The following is a 25329-nucleotide window of genomic DNA, read 5'->3' on the forward strand; positions in this document are numbered from 1 at the left end:
ACTCCTATGAGTGACCACCATAAATGACCTATTACGGATGCCGACTGAGGAGGAATTTGAACCCGTCTGCTATGCAGACGATGTTATAATACTTCTAAGGGGCAAGGATCCGAACGAGCTATGCAGAAGGGCCGAAAGGGTCTTGCACTGGGCTAGACCCAGAGGTCTCAATGTTAACCCAAAGAAGACTAAAATATGCCTGTACACGAGGAAGACGAAGGTGGGCCAATTTAATGCACCACGTTTCCTCAAGACGAATTCGATATCTGACAAAGTCAAATACTTATGTGTGATCTTGGACAGAATACCGAATTGGAAGTGTCACATTCAGAAGCGTACTGAGAAGGCTCACAGATGTTAGGCACTATGTAGACGGGCCGTAGGTTCGAAATGGGGCCTGAATCCAAGATAGTCCACTGGCTCTACAGGAGCGTGATTCGACCAATATTTAGTTACGCCTCAGTAGTTTGGTGGACTGCTATGGAGAAAAAGTGCAACATAAGGACCATGCAACAGGTTCAGAGAACATGTTGTCTTGGCAAAGGCGGAGCGATGAGGACCACGCCCACTAGGATACTGGAGACTATTCTAGATATCCGACCCATTGACATACAGATTAAGTGTGAGATATGAGATTTTAGGCCTATGAGACTTAAGGCGATGGGAGAATGGATTGAGGATGGGAGCAGCTCATACCATCGCGGTATAATCGAGGCGACGATATGAAATCTGAAAGGAAGGGAAGAGGTTTCCCATCGGATTCCTGAGATGAATCTAGAAGTCGAGTGAATCTAGAAGTGTGAGGCATGAGACTTAAGGCCTATGAGACTTAAGGCCTATGAGACTTAAGGCCTATGAGACTTAAGGCCTATGAGACTTAAGGCCTATGAGACTTAAGGCCTATGAGACTTAAGGCCTATGAGACTGAAGTCGGTGGGAGAATGGATTGAGGATGGGAGCAGCTTATACCATCGCGGTATAATCGAGGCGACGATAGGAAACCTGGAAGGAATGGAAAAGGTTTCCCATCAGATTCCTGAGATGAACCTTGAAGTTGAGTGCGAGGCACTGCTGCCATTGGCACAGTCTTGGATTGACGGAACCCTAGTATTGTCATCTGGAAGATCATGTTACACGGATGGATCAAAGCTAAAGGACAGAGTAGGCCTGGGAGTGTACATTGAAAACCCAGGGACTGACATTTGTTTTAGACTGCCTGACCGTAATAGGGTCCTGCAGGCGGATATCCGGGCGATCACGGAATGCGTGAGGTGGTGTGGTGCTAACGCGAGGACGTCGAGTGTGGACATCTTTACCGACAGTAAAATTGCCATAAGGGAAATAACAACCAGGACGGTAAGGTCACAAACAGTCTTGCAGTGTAAGAAGGAGATTAACGCCTTCTCTGAGGATGGCAAAATCCGCATCGTTTGGGTGCCGGGCCATAACGGAGTAAGCGTAAATGAAAAAGCAGACGATTTGGCAGTTAAGGCCAGAGGACTGTCTGTCGTTATTGACGGCCAGACCGTCACGAACAGTCTTGCAATGTAAGAAGGAGATTAACGCCTTCTCTGAGGATGGCAAAATCCTCATCGTTTGGGTGCCGGGCCATAACGGAGTAAGGGGAAATGAAAAAGCAGACGATTTGGCGGTGAAGGTCAGAGGACTGCCGTCAATAGACTTGGCTAATCCGAAACCTTTCGGGTCGACGCAGTCCCAGTTAAGGGAGTGGGCGATGAATGCACATGCAACATTGTGGAATAGCGAAACGGTCGGTAAAACGGCGAAAATCCTCTGGGGGGATCCAGATCGTGAGAAGACAAGGCTATTACTGAAAGGAAGCAAGAAGGAGGTCAGTAGAGCTATTATTAATATAACAGGACACATAGGACTAAGAGCTGACTTATGTAAAATCGGTGCGGCAAGTGTTAGCATGTGTAGGGCATGCGGGAAAGATGATGAGACGTTGGAGCATTTCCTTTGTCATTGCCCGGCTTTCGCTTCCAACAGATACCGGTACTTAGGTGGAGACACAATTTCATACATGAACCAACTTAGGGGAGTGGCATTGAAAACAATTAAGGATTTTGTAAGTAGCATGGAATTCCTAACTAAACATTTTCGTTTTATACCCTCCACCATAAGATGGGGGTATATTCACTTTGTCACTCCATTTGTAACACATCGAAATATTCATTTCCGACCCTATAAAGTATATATATTCTTGATCAGCGCAAAAATCTAAGACGATCTAGACGTGTCCGTCCGTCTGTCCGTCTGTCTGTTGAAATCACGCTGCAGTCTTTAAAGATGAAGATATTGAGCTGAAACTTTGCACAGATCCGTTTTTTGTCCATAAGCAGGTTAAGTTCGAAGATGGACTATATCGAACTTTATCTTGATGTAGCCCCCATATAGACCGATCCTCCAATTTAGGGTTTTAGGCCCATAAAAGCCACATTTATTATCCGATTTTGCTGAAATTTGGGACAGCGAGTTGTGTTAGGCATTCCGACATCTTTCTTCAGTTTGGCTCAGATCGGTTCAGATTTGGATATAGGTGCCATATAAAGGGTGATTTTTTTGAGGTTAGGATTTTCATGCATTAGTATTTGACAGATCACGTGGGATTTCAGACATGGTGTCAAAGAGAAAGATGCTCAGTATGCTTTGACATTTCATCATGAATAGACTTACTAACGAGCAACGCTTGCAAATCATTGAATTTTATTACCAAAATCAGTGTTCGGTTCGAAATGTGTTCATTCACCGTTCAGCGATGAGGCTCATTTCTGGTTGAATGGCTACGTAAATAAGCAAAATTGCCGCATTTGGAGTGAAGAGCAACTAGAAGCCGTTCAAGAACTGCCCATGCATCCCGAAAAATGCACTGTTTGGTGTGGTTTGTACGCTGGTGGAATCATTGGACCGTATTTTTTCAAAGATGCTGTTGGACGCAACGTTACGGTGAATGAACACATTTCGAACCGAACACTGATTTTGGTAATAAAATTCAATGATTTGCAAGCGTTGCTCGTTAGTAAGTCTATTCATGATGAAATGTCAAAGCATACTGAGCATCTTTCTCTTTGACACCATGTCTGAAATCCCACGTGATCTGTCAAATACTAATGCATGAAAATCCTAACCTCAAAAAAATCACCCATTAGATCGATTTAGAGTCGTAGGCCCATAAAAGCCACATTTATTATTCGATTTTGCTGAAATTTGGGACAGTGAGTTGTCTTAGGCCCTTTAATATCTTTTTTCTATTTGGCCCTGATCGGTCCAAATTTGGATATAGCTGCCATATAGACCGATCCTCCGATTTAGGGTCTTAGGCCCATAAAAGCCACATTTATTATCCGATTTTGCTGAAATTTAGGACAGTGAGTTGTGTTAGGCCCTTCGATATCCTTCGTCAATTTGGCATAGGTCAGTCCAGATTTGGATATAGCTGCCATATAGACCGATCCTCCGATTTAGGGTCTTAGGCCCATAAAAGTCACATTTATTATCTGATTTTGCTGAAATTTGGGATAGCGAGTTGTCTTAGGCCCATTGACATCGTGCATCAATTTAGCTCTGATTGGTCCAGATTTGGATATAGCTGCCATATAGACCGATCCTCCGATTTAGGGCTTTGGGCTCATAAAAGACGCGTTTATTCTCCGATTTTGCTGAAATTTGGGACAGTGAGTTGTGTTAGGCCCTTCGACATCCTTTGTCAATTTGGCTCAGATCGGTACAGATTTGGATACAGCTGCCATAAAGACCGATCCTCCGATTTAGGGTCTTAGTCCCATAAAAGCCACATTTATTATCCGATTTTGCTGAAATTTGACACAGTGACTTATGTTAGGTTTTTCGACCTCCGTGTCGCATTTGGTTCAGATCGGTCCAGATTTGGATATAGCTGTCATATAGACCGATCCTCCAATTTAGGATCTTAGGCCCATAAAAGCCACATTTATTATCCGATTTTGCTCAAATTTGGTATAGTGAGTTCTATTAGGCCCTTTGACATCTTTCTTTAATTTGTCCCAGATCGGTTCACATTTCGACATAGCTGCCATATAGACCGATCCTCCGATTTAGGGTCTTAGGCCCATAAAAGCCACATATATTATCCGATTTTGCTGAAATTTGAGACAGCGAGTTGTGTTATGCCCTTCAACATCCTTTGTCAATTTGGCCCAGATCGGTTCAGAAAAGCCACATTTATTATCCGATTTTACTGAAATTTGGGACAGTGAGTTGCGTTAGGCCTTTTGACATCTTTGTTCAATTAGGCCCTGATCGATCCAGATTTGGATATAGCTGCCATATAGACCGATCTCTCGATTTAGGGCTTTGGTGCCATAAAAGACGCATTTATTCTTTGATTTTGCTGAAATTTGGAACAGTGAGTTGTATTAGGCCCTTCGACATTCTTCGTCAATGTGGCCCAGGTCAGTCCAGATTTGGATATAGCTGCCATATAGACCGATCCTCCGATTTAGGGTCTTAGGCACATAAAAGCCACATTCATTATCCGATTTTTCTGAAATTTCGCTATAACTGCTAAGGGACATAAGGTATGCAATTTCCACCGGATTTTGATGAAAGGTGGTTTACATATATTCCCGAGGTGGTGGGTATCCAAAGTTCGGCGCGGCCGAACTTAACGCCTTTTTACTTGTTAGAAGTTACTTTATAGTTTATTAGAGCGCACAACGAGCCTATTACTGGCTTAGGTGTATGTCCATAGTTGCAGATATGCATTAATATCTGCACCCTCTTTTCAACCTATCCTAACCTAAATTTCCCATGAACATTCCATTAAGGAACAGGGAATACTGCTCTCATATCAATGAGTGCAGTGCGTTTTAAGTTTAAGCTCAATGATAAAGGACCTGCTTTTTCAATGCCGTGTCCGAACGGCGTGCAGCCACGGGATAGCGGCACCACTTGATAGAGAAGTCTTAACATGGCTGGATACCTTTTAAATGTGGCCATTAATAGTGAAGGGATAATGCTGATGTTCAACCCAGGCTTTCGGCGTCATAGTCGGACATGCTTTCCTCTGCGCCACGGTGGCCTCGATATAACTCCCTTGGTATAAACCACCCCCACCGAATTGACTTCTTTACCGCCTATAAGCCATCAATTAGTTTCCAAATAGACCTTAATTTAAAGCGTTCCCCCTCGTTGACCTATTTCGAGCCCTTAGAAACCACAATTTTCTCCAAATCAAAAATTAGATATTCATAGACCAGTCATTGATTTTAAGAAAAAAAGTTTTCAAACTATAAGACACTTTTTTTGATCGAATTTTAATAAATTGCCGGTTTTGTGATCACAAACCACATTTCACTTTTAATTACCTAAGTACCAAATTCTTTGGAAAAATCAGTCTTTACCATAGGTATTTCCAGTATCATTTGTAGCAAACCATTGGAAATCTATGACTTGTGTTTTATTTTCCAAAATTTCATGCCAACTGCCCCTCCCCCCCAATCAATGGCATTCCTGTTCCTGGTCTGTTGCTGACAGAACAATTGATTTTGTGCTCTACCCTTTTTCACTCCATATTCTTTTTCTGAAGACAGCAATTCTTTAGCTCTAATGGAATTAGTTTTTATTTTTCGAAGAAATTTATTTACACAAAATAGAAAGAAATTGTGGTCGAAGAAGAGCAAAAAAAAAAAATGGCTATTAATTGTTGGAGAGATGTTGATGTCGAAAAAATGCCTGCTCTTCCTTGCCGTGAGTATGGGAAAGGGTGGCTAAATGCCTTCCTTGCCCACAGAATGGGAAAGGCAGGCAGAACTATTGCACAACATGGTAAAATACTGACAAATACAGAAAATTTCAATTAAAAGTCTTTTAGGTTTTTCATTTTGATTACACTTTTGCAATTACTTTACAGCAATTGCTGCAACTATTAATTGTTTGGCTAACCTATGATATTTACAAATGTGTGTGTGTGTGTGTGTGTTTTGTTTAAATGCATATTTCTAGTTCCTCCCATGCTTTCAATACCCAATCAATTGGAAGGAGCCTACATAGGACAGGATGTTACACTGGAGTGCCACACAGAAGCATATCCGGCTTCCATTAACTATTGGACCACGGAAAGAGGCGATATGATTATTTCGGGTAAGTTGTAGTTGAAATTCCAGAACATGCTGACATATGAAAAACGGAAAAACCTTTATGCGGCATGGAAATAATGTAAACAGTAAAAAAATGAGTGAGTTTACGCCCAACTTTCAATACATGGAACCTGTGTTGAAATTATTACCTACCTATTGAATAAAACCTTGTAAGATTTTCTTACGATAGGACTTAAATTGCGGCAACCACAGCCTTAAAGGGTCGTATCTGATGAAAGATTTGTTTGGAAGCTGTATCTAAATCTGGACCGACTTTGATGCAATATAGCAAACGTAATAGGACTTCGAATAAAACACTTCACACTAAATTTTATAAAAAACGAACCAAAATTGTGGCTTCCATAGTCTCAAAAGGCCATATCGGCTTAAAGATGTATATGAAAGCTATATCTTAATCTGATCCGATTTTAATAAATTTTTATACCCTCCACCATAAGATGGGGGGTATACTAATTTCGTCCTTCTGATTGTAATTACTCGAAATATTCGTCTTAGACCCCATAAAGTATATATATTCTTGATCGTCATGAAATTTTATGTCGATCTAGCCATGTCCGTCCGTCTGTCCGTCCGTCCGTCCGTCCGTCTGTCTGTCGAAAGCACGCTAACTTCCGAAGGAGTAAAGCTAGCCGCTTGAAATTTTGCACAAATACTTCTTATTAGTGTAGGTCAGTTGGTATTGTAAATGGGCCATATCGGTCCATGTTTTGATATAGCTGCCATATAAACCGATCTGGGATCTTGACTTCTTGAGCCTCTAGAGTGCGCAATTCTTATCCGATTGGAATGAAATGTTGCACGACGTGTTTTGTTATTATATCCAACAACTGTGCCAAGTATGGTTCAAATCGGTCCATAACCTGATATAGCTGCCATATAAACCGATCTTGGGTCTTGACTTCTTGAGCCTCTAGAGTCCGCAATTCTTATCCGATTGGGATGAAATTTTGCACGACGTGTTTTGTTATGATATCCAACAACTGTGCCAAGTATGGTTTAAATCGGTTTATAACCTGATATAGCTGCCATATAAACCGATCTTGGGTCTTGACTTCTTGAGCCTCTAGAGTGCGCAATTCTTATCCGATTGGAATGAAATTTTGCATGACGTGTTTTGTTATTATATCCAACAACTGTGCCAAGTATGGTTTAAATCGGTTTATAACCTGATATAGCTGCCATATAAACCGATCTGGGATCTTGACTTCTTGAGCCTCTAGAGGTCGCAATTATTATCCGATTTGCCTGAAATTTTGTACGACGGATTCTCTCATGACCATTAACATACATGTTTATTATGGTCTGAATGGGTCTATAGGCCGATAAAGCTCCCATATAAATCGATCTCTCTATTTTACTTTTTGAGCCCACAAAGGGCGCAATTCTTATTCGAATTGTCTGACATTTTACACAACAACATATAATTTAATTGTGGTCCAAACCGGACCATATCTTGATATCGCTCTAATGGCAGAGCAAATCTTTTCTTATATCCTTTTTAAGAAGAGATGCCGGGAAAAGAACTCGACAAATATGATCCATGGTGGAGGGTATATAAGACTCGGCCCGGCCGAACTTAGCACGCTTTTACTTGTTTTTTTTTCAGTTTTATTGGGTGCCAAATAAAACATCTCTCTCTCTCTAAATTTGTAAGGTTCGTACCAAAACTGTGGCCTTTACAGCCTTAAAAGGATATATCGAAAGATATATACGGGAGCTATATCCTAATCTGAACCGATTTTAATACAATTTTGCACTCGTACTTTGTAAACTTTGTAGAGATGGGGCCAAAATTGTGGTTACTACTAAGAGCCATATCAGATGAAAGATATATATGGGAGCTATATATAAATTTCATCCGATTTATTTCAAAATCAACAGCGTACGTCCATGGACCACTAAAACAGATTATTGCAAAATTTCATGACCATCGGACAACAAATGCGACCTGTACCCCGATCCCATCTGTACCTTGATCACAAGAATACATAGACAGACACATAGACGGACAAGCAGACAGACGGACGTAGCTAAATCGATATACTTATCAATTGGTCTACCTCGTCTCCTTCTAAGGGTTGTACAGAAATGCACCAAGTTATAATACCCTGTACCACAGCTGTGATGTAGAGCATATTGAATGTGTTGCGCTTTGTTTGTTTGATTGTATGTTACTTTACATACTTACTTTGCTTTAATTGGCTATGATAGAACATTGTTCCACTAGTCGAACGCCTCGATTTTCTGCGCTCATTCTAAAATATCTGACACCACATGTCGAGGTGTCTCTCCCCACTTGATCTTCTTAACGGGCTTTAGGTCGTCCCGGTTGAAAAGACTTCTTTGCTGGAGCTTCGTCAACCATTCTGACAAGATGATCTAGCCAACGTAGCCATTGTATTTTGATACGCGCAATTGGTCCATATATTTTACGAAGAATTTTTCTTTTAAATACTCCAATAACTGCCTCATCTGCTTTCACAAGTATCCATGCTTCAGAACCATATAACAGCACGGGTAGTATCAGTGTCTTGTATAGAGTAATCTTCGTCTGTCGAGAGGTGGCCTTGTTATACCCTCCACCATAAGATGGGGGTATACTAATTTCGTCATTCTGTTTGTAACTACTCGAAATATTCGTCTGAGACCCCATAAAGTATATATAATCTTGATCGTCGCGACATTTTATGTCGATCTAGCCATGTCCGTCCGTCTGTCCGTCCGTCCGTCCGTCCGTCCGTCCGTCTGTCTGTCGAAAGCACGGTAACTTTCGAAGGAGTAAAGCTAGCCGCTTGAAATTTTGCACAAATACTTTTTATTAGTGTAGGTCGGTTGGTATTGTAAATGGGCCATATCGGTCCATGTTTTGATATAGCTGCCATATAAACCGATCTTGGGTCTTGACTTCTTGAGCCTCTAGAGTGCGCAATTCTTATCCGATTGGAATGAAATTTTGCACGACGTGTTTTCTTATGATATCCAACAACTGTGACAAGTATGGTTCAAATCGGTTCATAACCTGATATAGCTGCCATATAAACCGATCTTGGGTCTTGACTTCTTGAGCCTCTAGAGTGCGCAATTCTTATCCGATTGGAATGAAATTTTGCACGACGTGTTTTCTTATGATATCCAACAACTGTGCCAGGTACGGTTCAAATCGGACCATAACCTGATATAGCTGCCATATAAACCGATCTTGGGTCTTGACTTCTTGAGCCTCTAGAGGGCGCATTTCTTATCCGATTGGAATGGAATTTCGCACGACGTGTTTTGTTATGATACCCAACAACTGTGCCAAGTATGGTTTAAATCGGTTCATAACCTGATATAGCTGCCATATAAACCGATCTTGGGTCTTGACTTTTTGAGCCTCTAGAGGGCACAATTCTTATCCGATTTGAATGAGTTTTTGCACGAAGTATTTCGTCATGATATCCAACAACTGTGCCAAGTATGGTTGAAATCGGTCCATAACCTGATATAGCTGTCATATAAACAGATCTTGGGATTTGACTTCTTGAGCTTCTAGAGGGCGCAATTCCTATCCGATTTGGCTGAAATTTTGCATGATGTATTTTATTTTTACTTTCAACAACTGTATAAGATTCAAATCGGTTCATAACCTGATATAGCTGCCATATAAACCGATCTGGGATCTTGACTTCTTGACCCCTAGAGGTCGCATTTATTATCCGATATGCCTGAAATTTTGTACGACGGATCCTCTCATGACCAAACGTGTTTATTATGTTCTGAATCGGTCTATAGCCCGATGCAGATCCCTTATAAATCGTTCTCTCTATTTTACTTCGTGAGCCCCAATGGGCGCAATTCTTATACGAATTGGCTGAAATTTTACACAGGTCTCCAACATATAATTTAATTGTGGTCCGAACCGGACCATATCTTGATATCGTTTTAATAGCAGAGCAACTCTTTTCTTATATCCTTTTTACCCTAAGAAGACATGCCGGGAAAAGAACTCGACAAATGCGATCCATGGTGGAGGGTATATAGGATTCGGCCCGGCCGAACTTAGCACGCTTTTACTTGTTTCTAAACTGCTTACTTAGTCAAAAGTAGCATCTGTTTGCCAGTATTATTCTTCGCTTAATCTCAAAACTGGTATCATTCGTTTCGGTTACGGCGGTGCCGAGGTAGATAAAGTTACTGACTGTATCAAAGTTGTGGTTCCCAACTTTCTCCATTTTCTTTATATGCTCGGTTGTAAAAGACTATTTGGGGGGAAACCATACATTTCGTCTTATCTCCATTTACTGCCAGGCCCATTTTCACTGACTCTCTTTTGATTCTTTCAAAGGCTACAGTTACTATTTCCGGTGACCCACCTATGATATCGATGTCGTCGGCATAGGCGAGTAGCATGTGTTCTCTAGTGATTAGTGTGCCATATCTATTCACATCTGCATCACGTACAATCTTCTCCTGCAGGATATTAAAGAGAACACACCTTTGAACCTAAGGGAGTATGGAAGGCGGCTTTGTAGTCAACAAAAAGATGGTAGGTGTTGATTTGTCCTTCTCGGGTCTTTTCCAGCATTTGGCCCAGTGTGAATATCTGGTCTAGGGTGGATTTACCAGGTCTAAAACCGCATTGATAGGGCCCAATTATCTCAATTACTTTAGGTGTTAATCTTTCACACAGTACGCTCGAGAGTATTATGTATGCGATGGGGAGGAGACGTATTCCTCCGTAGTTGGCACATGCCGTCTTGTCTTCTTTTGTGTGTACAGGACATGGTATGCTGAGGTTCCAATCATCGGATGTTCATTCTTCTAGCCAGATTGCGACGACAAGCTGATGCATACGCCTTATCAGCGTGTCTCCTCCGGTCTTAAATAGTTCAGAGGCTAACCCATCGGCTTTCGCTGCCTTGTTGTTCTCCAGTCGGGTCACTGCTACTTGGGCCTCATTCTGACTAGGAGGTAGACATTCTATAACATCATCAGGGATTGGTTCTGCGGTATCCACTTCGCTGCCAACATCGGACACTAGCAGGTGGGCAAAATCTTCTTTCCATATCTTCATCAAACTATCTGTGTCAGTTACCAGATTTCCTTCTATGCCTCTGCAGGAGGATGTGCCTGCACCAAAGCCATCGGATTGATGTTTAATTCTTTGGTAGATTGTCCGAACTTTATTCTGACTCATGTTCATCTCAATTCGCTCACACTCACTTATTTCCATTTCCTATTTTTTTTTCTGCGAAATGGATGTTTCTCCTCTCTCCTATTCTCTCGATACCTCTCCTTCATGTGGCGCGTTGCTACTGATTGCAGGGTTGCTCTATATGCCGCATTCTTGGCTTCAGTAGCATCTCGACACTCTTGGTCGTACCATGGGTTTCTTGGAGGAGGCTTCCGGTACCCAAGTACGGATTTCGCGGCATTTTCCATGGAGTGGGCAATGGTTTGCCATTGCGCCATTATATCATCGGAACAAGGAGTGCTTTCTTCAAGCAGTTGGGTCAGTCGAGTGGAGTATGCCGCTGCCATCTGTTGTGTTTGCAGCTTATCAATGTCCAGCTTCCGTGCAGTGTCAGATCGTACTTTCCCCCGTACTTTCCGAATCTATATTCGCTCCACGGATCGATCGTACATCTAACACGCTGGATGAATGCCTTCTATCTAGCACAACGTGATTAATTTGGTTATTCGTGTTTTGATCTGGCTTTGTGAATATTTTTATGTTGAAATCTGGTGCTACTAACTACCATGTTTTTGGTCGCGGCGAAATCTACCAACCCATTACTGGACGTTATCTCGTGGAGGCTAAACTTTCCGACTGTTCGACCAAAAATGTCTTCTTTCCCTATCTTCGCATTAAAATCTCCCACAACGATTTTAATCTCATGAGTGGGGCAGCGGTCATATTCTCTCTCTAGTCGTTCGTAGAAAATATCCTTGGTCTGCTCGTCCTTGTCTTCCGTCGGGGCATGGACACAAATTATGCTAATGATGAAGAATTTGGCTTTAATGCTGATTATGGCTAGCCTCTAATCCACCGGAGTAAAGTTGGAGGCAAAGTGTTTCAGTCTGTGACTAACCACAAATCCACAGCCAAATTCATGCCTCGTATTATGGCCGCTATATCATAGTTCGTCACCGTTTGGTGTTGTAGTGTCGCCATTCTCAATCCATCGCACTTCCTGTAAGGCGGTAATATCTACCTTGTACTTCTCTAATATATCCGCCAGCGCGTATACTGCACCTTCTCTATAGAGAGTGCGGACATTCTAAGTGCATATCGCCAAATCATGGTCCTTTTTTCGTTTGCGTGAATCGTCAACATTAGGGGGGTCCGTTTTTACTATTCCTTTGTTTCTCATAGTGATTCTCATAGTTTTTCGGGGACGGGTTACTGGCCTAGCGCCCAAAATGCATGAGTTTTTTGGAATCGCACATGTATCCGTCTTTGTCGCGAGCCACGACCTACAGACTCAAAAACAGCTAAACCGATTTTCATGAAATTTTCAAACATGGTATAGTTTCACCCCCGCTGGATATAGGATACCCTATTTTTGATATCCAAAGGGGGAACGGACCCTCCCCCAAGTTTCAAAAACGCTCGATCGCGGAAATTGGTGGACCGATTTAAGCGAAATTTTGGTTCGCACGCTTATGATAACTAAAAAACACGAAATTAATATAAACTTTGGGCTCAAATAACCGTGGGGGACGCCCCACCCCAAAACCCACCCAAACGGACATGTTTACCGATTGCGACAATATGGGTATCAAATAAAAGGTATTTAAGAGTAGAGTACGAACTTTGTATGACAAATTGACACCAAGTGTCGAGGAGCGTGCCCCACCCCAAAAACTGCCCGAATATGACATGGTCACCGAGTGGGGCAATATGGGTATAAAATGAAAGGTAATTGAAAGTTGAATACGAAACTTATATAAAAATTTGGGATCATATCCCAGTGGGGACAGCCTCAAATTCAAACTAAAGGTATTTAAGAGTGAAATACAAAACCTTTATCAATATTTAAGGTCTTTTAGCAGGCGGGTCGCTCCACCTCAAAATTATGCCACAAATAGACATTTACAACGAACGGGACAACATGGGACTCAATCGAAAGGTTTTTGAGCGTAGCATATTAAACTTATAAAAAATTTTTGAGTCAATTCCCATGGGATCCAAAATGTTGGCCCAAAAGGAAATGTGCATCGAACGGGACAATATGGGATTGTGATGAAAGCTAATTGAGAGTTGAATGCGAATAGCACTTCTTGAGGCACTGGAAGCCTCAATTTTCATCCGATTTAGCTGGAATACGGTATGCTCTAAATCGGCCTATAACCTGATATAGCTTCCATATAAACCGATCGCCCGATTTGACTTCTTCAGCGATACAAGCCGTGATTTTTATTCGATTTGGCTGAATTTTTATATTATGCGTCTCAACATCTGTGCCAAGTACGGTCCAAATCGGTCTATAACCAGATTCCTCCCATATTTTAGCAGAATCCATGGTGGTGGGTTCCCAAGATTCGGCCCGGGCAAACTTATCACGCTTTTACTTGTTAATAGAAGCAAGTAAGAGCGTGCTAAGTTCGACCGGGCCGGACGGACGGACATGGCTAGTTCGATTCAGAATTTCGAGACTATCAAAAATATATGTACTTTATGGGTTCCTAGATCAATATTTCTAGGTGTCACAAGAGGAATGACTAGATTAGTATACCTTCATCCTATGGTGGTGGGTATAAAAATTATATGCGAAAATTTTCAAATGCAATTTCTTGTAGGAAAAAGCCTACAAACCGATCCTAGTAGACCGCAGAGGACACTATACTAGACCCCTCATTCTTCTATTTTTGGCATCTTAATGCTATGCTCGCAACTTATATGACGTATATGGTATACAATATGTGAAAGTTTTTGTTTACCTTTAGCATGTGTCATGTTACACGCAAACATCAACAACTTAACTTCTGCTCTGGCCTACCCCATATTTCAATAGGTACATCAAATCTTCTTTTGTTGGAAAGGAATACGAAATTTTACCTGATTTGTTGCTACTTCTTTTAGCAAAGAAAGGAAAAGAAAACAACAACGAAAAGATTTTGTTTTTTTAATGACTTATTGTTGTTCTTTCCATGTAACTTGAAACGCCAACAGGAAGAAAACCCTTCGCCTTTAAATACAAACGCACACAAAACTAACTCAAAAGAAGTTGGAGAGCACACTGTGAAAAATAGAATTTAAACAAGTAAAAGCGTGCTATGTTCGCCCGGGCCGAATCTTATATACCCTTCACCATGGATCGCATTTGTCGAGTTCTTTTCCCGGCATTTCTTCTTAGGCAAAAAAAGGCGCGATATCAAGATATGGTCCGGTTTGAACCACAATTATATTTTATGTTGGAGACCTGTGTAAAATGTCAGCCAATTCGAATAAGAACTGCGCCCTTTCGGGGCTCAATAAGTAAAATAGAGAGATCGATTTATATGGGAGCCGTATCGGGCTATAGACCGATTCAGACCATAATAAACACGTATGCTGATGGTCATGAGAGGATCCATCGTAGACAATTTCAGGCAAATCGGATAATAATTGTGATCTCTAGAGGCTCAAGAAGTCAAGATCCCAGATAGGTTTATATGGCAGCTATATCAGGTTATGAACCGATTTGAACCATACTTAGCACAGTTATTGGATATCATAACAAAACACGTCGTGCAAAATTTCATTCCAATCGGATAAGAATTGCGCACTCTAGAGGCTCAAGAAGTCAAGACCCAAGATCGGTTTATATGGCAGCTATATCAGTTTATGAACCGATTCGAACCATACTTAGCACAGTTGTTGGGTATCATAACAAAACACGTCGTGCAAAATTTCGTTCCAATTGGATAAGAACTGCGCCCTCCAGAGGCTCAAGAAATCAAGACCCAAGATCGGTTTATATGGCAGCTATATTAGGTTATGGACCGATTAGAACCACACTTTTCACAGTTGTTGGATATCATAAGGAAACACGTTGTGTAAAATTTCATTCCAATCGGATTAGAAATGCGCCCTCTAGAGACTCAAGAAGTCAAGACCCAAGATCGGTTTATATGGCAGCTATATCAGGTTATTGACCGATCTGAACCATACTTGGCACAGTTATTTTATATCATAATAATATACTTCGTGCAAAACTTCATTCCAATCGGATTAGAATTGCGCACTCTACACAGTTGTTGGATATCGTAAAGAAACACGATGTATAAAATTTCATTCCAATCGGATTAGAATTGCGCCCTCAAGAGGCTCAAGAAGTCAAGACCCAAGATCGGTTTATATGGCAGCTATATCAGGTTATGAACCGATTCGAACCATACTTAGCATAGTTGTTGGGTATCATAACAAAACACGTTGTGCAAAATTTCATTCCAATCGGATTAGAATTGCGCGCCCCAGTTGCTAAAGAAGTCAAGACCCAAGATCGGTTTATATGGTAGATATATCAGGTTATGAACCGATTTGAACCTTATTTGGCACAGTTTTTTGATATCAAAATAGAACTCGTTGTGTAAAATTCGGTTAAGAATTGCGCCGTCTAGAGGCTCAAGAGCGTCAAGTCCCAAGATCGGTTAATATGGCAGCTATATCAAAACATGGACCTATATGGCCCATTTCCAACCCAACTGACCAACACTAATAACAAGTATTTGTGCAAAATTTCAAGCGGCTAGCTCTATTGCTTCGGAAGTTAGTGTGCTTTCGACAGACAGACGGACGGACGGACAGACGGACGGACATGGCTAGATCGACATAAAATGTCGCGACGATCAAGAATATGTATTCTTTATTGGGTCTCAGACGAATATTTCGAGTAGTTACAAACAGAATGACGAAATTAATATACCCCCCATCCTATGGTGGAGGGTATAAAAAGGCCTTAAGTTCGGCCGGGCCGGCAACATCGAAAAATAAATGCGCTTTTTATGACCTCAAAACCTAAAACCGAGAGATCGGTCTATATGGAAGCTATATCCAAATCTGGACCGATCTGTGCCATAATGCAAAAGTATGTCAAGGGGATTAATTTAACTCACTGTCCCAAATTTTAGCGACATCGGACATTAAATGCGCCTTTTATGGCCCCAAAACCGAAAATCGAGAGATCGGTCTATATGGCAGCTATATCCAAATCTGGACCGATCTGTGCCATAATGCAGAAGTATGTCAAGGGGCTTAACCTTACTCACTGTCCCAAATTTCGGCAACATCGGACAATAAATGCACCTTTGATGGGCCTAAGACCTTAAATCGGAGGATCGGTCTGTATGGCAGCTATATCCAAATCTGAACCGATCTGAGCCAAATTGTAGAAGGCTGTCGAAGGGCCTTACACAACTCACTGTCCCAAATTTCAGCAAAATCAGATAATAAATGTGGCTTTTATGGGCCTGAGACCCTAAATCTACGGATCGCTCTATATGGCAGCTATATGCAAATCTGGACCGATCTGAACCAAATTGTAGAAAGCTGTCGAAGGGCCTTACGCGACTCACTATCCCAAATTTCAGCAAAATCGGACAATAAATGTGGCTTTTATGGGCATAACACCATAAATAGGAGGATCGGTCTATATGGCAGCTATATTCAAATCTGAACCGATCTAGGCCAAATTGACGAAGGATTTCGAAGGGCCTAACACAACTCACTACCCCAAGTTTCAGCAAAATCGGATAATAAATGGGGCTTTTATTGGCCTATGACCCTAAATCGGCGGATCGGTCTATATGGCAGCTATATCCAAATCTTTACCGATCTGAGCCAAATTGACGAAGGACGTCAAAGGGCCTAACACAACCCACTGTCCCAAATTTCAGCAAAATCGGATAATAAATGTGGCTTTTATGAGCCTATGACCCTAAATCGAAGGATCGGTCTGTATGACAGCTATATCCAAATCTGGATTGATCAGGGTCAAATTGACAAAGGCTGTTGAAGGACCTAACACAACTCACTATCCCAAATTTCAGCAAAATCGGCTTTTATTGGCCAAAGACCCTAAATCGGCGGATCGGTCTATATGGGGGCAATATGAAGATATAGTCCGATATAGCCCATTTTCGAACTTAACCAACTTATAGACTAAAAGAGAATCTGTACAAAGTTTCAGCTCAATATATCTATTTTTGAAGACTGTAGCGTGATTTCAACAGACAGACGGACGGACATGTCTAGAATTAACTATCGCTTCAATATAACTTTTCTCTTCGTGTATTAAGCCCAACTTTCGTAAGGATTTCTCTTTCCTCAAATAAAAAACCAAACCCAACAGAACACATGAAAATAAGGTCAGGGCAGATATCGTTAATAGTAACTGTAATAGGAGAGTATACATCGTGTGAATAGAACAACAGAGAGTGGAGACGCAAAAGAAGCATTGATATATGCCATAAAAAAATGATATAATTGTGTTTTTTTTTCTACGCAAAACGTACAAATCGTCGTACACAGTCGGTCCATAAATGTGTGCGTGTGTGTGTGTGCGGCGATTGAAGTTTTTTTCCTTATTTTTCTTCAATTTTTCCACACTCCATTTGCAAACAATACTCACGACTCGTTTTTCTTTCGTTCGATGACTAATGTTTCTTGAAAGTCGATGTTTGTTATTGTTGTTGCTGTTGTTATTTCTTCCTTGTAAGTCCCTTTGTTTGTTCCTACTTGGCAAGAAATGAGTTTTTAATTCATTTCACATACACATGCATATGCATGCATGTGTAATGTTCCCCATCACACATTAGTGTTTTTATTACGGCAGGGTGTTGTGGATAGAGAGAGAGAGAGGGAAATTATTGAACAAACAATGGTTTATTGTCGTTATTTTCGTTGTGTGTTGGTCTGTTGCTATGTGTGTGTCCTTTTTCTGTTCTTATTCTTTGAGTAGTGTATGTGTCTTCGACAGAATGTTGTTCCATATGCGAGACAGAATGTTCTTTTGGTTATTAATGATGGCTCAAAGGAAAAAAAAAACAAACAAACAAATAAAAAACCTATGTTAATGACGTCGAAACGGGCATTAAACATTGCACATAAATCACGCCAGAAATTCGTTACAATAAAAAGTCTAAGCTTTGTTTTATAACGTTTTTCTTCAAACGGGAGGGGGAAAAAAAAGAAACACAAAACTTTGTAATGACAAAACGAAAACTTTTGGTATGATGAAGTAATCACAAGGCAAATCGAGAATTTAATTTCTTAGAAAAATAATTAAAATTTCCAAAATAAAAGTCGCAAAAGCCGTCCTTTAACAAAAATATTTTAAATGGGTTTATCGCCAGACCATTGGCGAATTCAAACGTGGCCGACATAGGCTGCCAGAGAACATTGATGCAGCGCATGAACTTATAATGCCAAATCGTCAAGTGACATACCGTGAGATAGAGGCATTCTTGGGCATCTCTCCCACCAGCACATATTCAATATTGCATGTAAAACTGGCCGTACAAGGGTTTGTTCTCGTTGGATCGCCCTCAATTTGATAATCATTCAAAAGAAGGCTCTTGTCGATTGGTGCAAGGAAATGTTGAAATAATGCGGTCGAAATGCTTCAGAAGACGTTTCTTAATCTTCACAGATGACGAATCATGCAACAATCGTATGAGCTCGAAAAATCCGTGGTGAGCGATCTTCGTCCCCAATAGATGTTGTTGAAGCATTCAATAACCATGTTTTAGAGATGTCTTAATCGGAGTAGAAAAAGTGCTACGATTATTGGTTTGAGGGCATGCAAAAGGGTTAAACCCTTAGTTAGGCGTGTAAAAGGGTTAAACCCTTTTACATGCCCCAAACCAATTATCGTAGCACTTTTTCCACTCCGATAAAGACATCTCCAAAACATGATTATTGAACTCTCAACAGCTTCTACTGGGGATGAAGACCGCTCTCCACAGATTTTTTGGGCTCATATGATCGATGCAGTCTTTAACAAAAACAAATAAACAGGCGTTAAGTTCGGCCGGATCGATCTTTGGATACCCACCACCTCGGGTATATGTGTAAGCCACCTTTCGCCAAAATCTGGTGAAAAATGCATACCGTATGCCCCAAAGCAGCTACATCGAAATATGCTCCGATTTGGACAAAATGCTTATAACAACAATTCATTGTTCAATTTTGTAGAACAAAAAAATGTTCTCTTAAGTAGCTATATCTAAAACTAAAACAATCTGAACCATATACGACACGGATTTCGAAAAGCCTAACATAAGTCACAGTGTCAAATTTCAGTGAAATCGCCTTTTAGGGGGTCAAGACTTTAAATCTAGAAATCGTTCTATATGTCAGCTATATCCAAATGTATCGTGTATCACTGTTAAAGAGAGCAGACGTGTTTTTGAGCGGCTCCATAAGTTCGACTGGTATTCACTGTTCCGATACATTTCTGGCAAGGAGGAGGCGTGTAATCCATACTTCAGGAAGCTGTGCATCTTGCGACGAGTTCGGGAGGCTGCCCTTGTTCGGAAAAGTGCTTATTTCTTTGCGAGAAGTTTTAATTTTTGTAAAACAGATTGTGAAATCACTGGAAGGAAGATCTGTTGATGTTAACCGGTCAATGTTTTGCACAAATTCAGCAATCGGCACAACAGAAAACAGCTGGTACGTTTTGACAGTTTTGATAGTGTTGTATTTTACGTTTGAGGCCGAGCTTACATTGTAAAAGAAAGTCAGAGTTTGGATTTAAATAACTAGCAATAGAAATTCACCACTGCTACCACAGCATTAGATTAAATATACAACCCTAAAAGTATACTACAGAAAATTATAAAAACCGACTATAGCTTTGGTAACATCTTATCAACAAGAAAGTAGTAACCACCAAATTATTGGTCATTAAGGAATGTCAGAAAATCAGAAAACTTTGTTACAGACAACCCAACAAACAAAAAGAAAACTCCAGGAAACATCGCCAGAATATCAAAATATGTCGAAGAAACCCGTTGGCAATATGGAAGTGAGCGACTTAGTCGAGCTGATGAAATGCACAATGAGCGAATTGCTTGAAGACAAACTGCAAAATCTACCAACAAAACAAGATATTGAGGAGGTCAAGGCGGGCATATCATGGGCAACATCAGAGATTTCAGATCTCAAGGCGGAAAATGCAAAATTGAAAATGGAATTAGAGCTTCTGAAAAATAAAATTGAGAATAACGACCGTAGCATAAGATGGTTAGAGAATCAGGTCAGCAATACAAAACTTGTTTTTAAGGGAATTGTGAACGAAAAACCCGCAATAAACCCGGTTGTTAAGCTGTGCACTGAAAAACTGCAAATAACACCAGCCATAAAATCAGCTAAAACTATATTTGAACGAGGAAATGTGCAAACGGTGGTAGTAGAATTCGATAATGAAACTGTTGCATCAGAAGTACTTCAAAAAACAAGATTTTTATCCGGAACTTCAATCTATGTAGATCGAGATCTATGTCCAAGAAGACAGCGAAACAAGGTTGCAATGCTTTTAGTACGGAAGGATATTCTCCAGGAATCTAAAAAACATAAAATAATAGTAAGGGATGATAAAATGAAAATAAAAGATTATTGGTTCACATGGAACAACAACAACATTTTAACGTGTGGAAAAAGGAATGCTGAAATAGTTCTCAAAGAACTCTATGGCGAAGAATTATCCAGAACCAACTTTGACACAATTTTTGATGAGATTCAGTCAAAAAACTACTAAGATTAAATTCTAATCAGATTAGCCAAACTGTCGAGCAGAAAAATTGTAATTTAGAGCTAAAAATAATATCTTACAATATAAATGGTTTGGCAAACAAATATATGTTCCCAATATTCTTCACTTTTTTAAATGATTTTGATATAATTATTCTATTGGAAACACATCTCACAATCGAAAACACTAAACAAGCAGAGAAATATTTTCCAAATCACGATATTGACTGGGTATATGCAACAAGGGCAAGTAGATATGGAAGAGCAATTGGTGGGGTAATGATAGCTATCAAACGGTCAATCAAGGGAAACTATCTACAATATGAATTCGTTATGTTTTCTGGAATAAAAGCATTATATTTAAAGCTAGGCCAACTTAAATTCTGGATGCTACCATTGTATTTACGCAGTGTAAATTGGACCAACGATTTTACTGCAGTGAAACGAATAATTGAAGAAGACCCATGCAAAGATGTGATAATGATAGGTGATATGAATATCCGCATTGGAAGCAGTCAACAAGAAATAGTTTCGCTATTTAGAGAATCTTTCTCTGCAGGCATGAAGATAAGAAAATCGATGGATAAGGAAATTAATAGCAAAGGGCGCACATATCTGGAGCTCTGCAATGACAACAACTTAGTAATACTAAATGGCCAGACAAAAGGAGATGAAGATGGCAACTTTACTTTTGTGAGTACGGTTGGCGAGTCGGTTAATGACATATGTGCTATGTCTTCCAGTTTACTACAATATGTGGACAATTTTGCTGTCGAAGAAAACATTTGGTCTGACCATCTCCCCATTTCTTTGAAAATGAAATTTAATATAAACGGAACTGTTACAAACAGACTAAAGCTCTTACCAAAACTCTCTTGGAAAGACAACGACAAAAACAACTACCAAACAATGCTGAACATAAATCTTCAAAATGTCTTGAATACCCACGAAGTTCACAACCTTAAGGATCTGACAGACATCATAGTAAAATCATCTGTAACCACAGATAATCATAGCTACAAGCCAAAGGAGAAGTGGTATACTGAAAGATGTCATTGGGCGAGGAAAAAAGTCTTTAAAAGCTTGAGGAAATTTAAGAAAAGTAGCAATGAATGTAATAAACAACAATACCTGCAAGCACAACGTATATATAAAATGATATGCGTAACGAGCAAAAAGGCTTATTACAGCATGATTAGCGAACAAATCAACAATATTAAAAACAGTAAAGAATGGTGGAAATTAGTACGGGAGATTAATAATAACCACTTTCATATAGGCCCGAATATATCTGCGACATCTTTTAGAGACTACTTCATGAAGCTACTCAATACAGATCAGACAACGTCGAATATTCTGTACGCTCCCTCATTTATCACAGTTCATTTATTAGACAAGGAAATAACGGTCGAAGAAGTAAAGAGAATGTTACAAAAGGTTAAACTAAACAAAGCTCCAGGAGAGGACAGGATTCCTTATGAATTTTTTGTTAATGCTACAGACGAGTTTATTTCGGAACTAGTACAGGTGTACAACACAATGTATACTAATGGAATAGTGGATGAGTCTTTTATCAAAACGGTAATTTTCCCAATTCACAAAAAGGGCAATGTAAATGAGACGAAAAATTATCGTGGAATGTCATTCATGAACTCTGTAGCAAAAATATTCATGGGAGTTCTTAACGAAAGGCTGCAATTGTGGATAGAGGAAAGAAATATTTTAGTCGAGTATCAGGCAGGCTTCCGAAAAAAGTACTCAACTACAGATAACATATACAACCTAGCGTCAATAGTTCACATTAAGCTGGCAAAAAAAGAAAAAGTATACGCATTTTTTGTGGACTTCAAAGCCGCATTTGACAGGATATCCCGAAGCCTACTTATCTACAAATTGCACGAAATGGGCATATCAAATAAATTTGTTACAATAATAGAAAATATCTATCAAAGCACCCAATCAGCTATATGGACAGGAGAGGAATTGTCGGATTGTTTTCATACCATCTCGGGAGTAAAACAAGGCTGCCTTTTATCTCCACTGCTGTTTGCACTTTACGTCAACGACCTACATGATAGTCTGGGAGGAGGCTTGAATATAGAATGGCTGAACATAAGAGTATTACTATATGCGGACGACATTGTAATTCTGGCCGACGACAGGACGGTGCTACAAAGCATGATATCCAACTTAGAATACTATTGCGCAAAATGGAATCTGGAGGTCAACATGGACAAATCCAAAATAATTATTTTTCGAAACGGCGGACGATTATCTGACCACGAAAAATGGTATTTTCACGGAGAAGCGATAGAAATTGTTTCTGAGTATAATTATCTTGGTGTTATAATTACACCGCAAATGAAATTCCAAAAGCATGTTAAAAGTCGTAATGCTCAAGCAAAAAGTGCAATAAACATGACTTGGAAAGCATTTCTTCAAAAGAAAGATATTTCCTTGAGCCAAAAATGGAATTTATATCTGGCGGTTAGCAGATCCATACAGTCCTGCTCCGCACGGGTCTGGGGATTTGGAAATTTTGAAGAAGTAGATAAGCTACAGCGTTTTTTTCTGAAACGAGTTCTGAAGCTACCCGAAAACACCCCAAATTATGCTATCGCTCTTGAAACCTGCATAGAAAATAGTCATATATATACGCTACAACTGCATATGAAATACGTGGGCAGAACTATGTTTAAATATAATCGAGATCGACTACCGCATCAGCTATCTAAAATTCTACTGAACAAACAACTGTTCTGGGTTAAAGAATTAAATGAGTTTGACATCCACGTAATCGATGCAAGCATCAATGAAACTACCTGGAATGGAATAATAACATCGCTCACTAACCATCTAAATGCGTGCAGTCGTACAAAATATGAACAGAAGGCAACACAAAGCAACGAAAGAATTTATAAACACCTAGACTGCACTAGGGGTTCTGAATATATATCCGATCGCTACACTGAAGATGATATAACTTGGATACTAAAGGCAAGATGCGATTTGATATACCTCAATGGAAGCCAATACACTGCCAATTCTAATGAAATTACCGAATGCACATTATGTAATATGCGAGCAAAAGAAAACATTCAGCATTTCTTAGGAATATGCCCAATACTGCGAGGATACCGGATGCAATTTTTTGGCAAAATTAGTTTAACTGACAGAGAAATCATAGATATTCTAGATGGCAGAGGAGCCTTGGATTGGATAAACTTAGTGAAATATTTAAAAAATGCACTGAAGTATAGAAAATTAATAATCACTGAATTCACATGAAATTTAAACATAATGTTCTCTTTACCAAATCTCAAATGTTTGTATTAAATTTACCGGCTGACGACACTAAGTCAAAGCCGTATATCTTATTTCATAATCTAATATTCGAAGTACGATTTATTTTTTTAAAATGAAATGAATAAAGATACTACTACTACTACTACTACTACTACTATATCCAAATCTGGACGCCAAATTGAAGACGGAAGTCGAGGGGCTTACGTTAACTCATTGTCGCTAATTTCGGCGACTTCGGACAATAAATGCGCCCTTTATGGGCCCAAAGCCTTAAATCGAGAGATCGGTCTATATGGCAGCTATAACCAAATCTGGACCGATCTGTGTCATATTGCAGAAGTATGTCGAGGGACTTAACTAAACTCACTGTCCCAAATTTAGGCGACATCGGACAATAAATGCGCCTTTTAAGGGCCCAAAATTCTAAATCGAGAAATCGGCCTATATGGCAGCTATACCCAAATCTGAACCGATATGAGCTAAATTCAAGAAGGATGTCGAAGAGCCTAACACAACTCACTGTCCCAAATTTTGGCAAAATCTGACAATAAATGTGCCCTTTATGGGCCCAAAGCCTTTAAATCGACAGATCGGTCTATACGGCAGCTATAACAAAATCTGGACCGATCTGTGTCATATTGCAGAAGTATGTCGAGGGGCTTAACTAAACTCACTGTCCCAAATTTAGGCAACATCGGACAATAAATGCGCCTTTTAAGGGCCCAAAACTCTAAATCGAGAAATCGGCCTATATGGCAGCTATACCCAAATCTAAACCGATATGAGCCAAATTCAAGGAGGATGTCGAAGAGCCTAACACAACTCACTGTCCCAAATTTTGGCAAAATCTGACTATAAATGCGCCTTTTATGGGTGCAAGACATTAAATCGAGAGATCGGTCCATATGCCAGCTATATCCAAATCTGGACTTATCTGCACCATATTGAAGAAATATGTCGAAGGGCCTAAGACAACTCACTGTCCCAAACTTAGGCGACTTCGGACAATAAATGCGCCTTTTATGGGCCCAAAACCCTAAATCGAGAAACCGGCCTATATGGCAGCTATACCCAAATCTGAAGCGATCTGAGCCAAATTGAAGGAGGATGTCGAAGAGCCTAACACAACCCACTGTCCCAAATTTTGGC

At 40.1% G+C, this 25329-nt stretch overlaps 1 protein-coding gene across 1 annotated transcript in view; it reads left to right on the forward strand.

Annotated features, from left to right (window-relative positions):
- LOC106087574 (uncharacterized) overlaps window positions 1-25329 on the forward strand; it is a 314940-nt gene that overhangs the window by 216852 nt on the left and 72759 nt on the right. Inside the window, exon 7 of the mRNA XM_059364452.1 lies at window positions 6004-6141. Within this exon, the coding sequence (XP_059220435.1) occupies window positions 6004-6141 (138 nt within the window). The remainder of the gene's footprint in view (window positions 1-6003; window positions 6142-25329) is intronic.

This window comes from Stomoxys calcitrans, chromosome 3, assembly GCF_963082655.1.
Source record: "Stomoxys calcitrans chromosome 3, idStoCalc2.1, whole genome shotgun sequence".
NCBI classification, from domain to species: Eukaryota; Metazoa; Arthropoda; class Insecta; order Diptera; family Muscidae; genus Stomoxys; species Stomoxys calcitrans.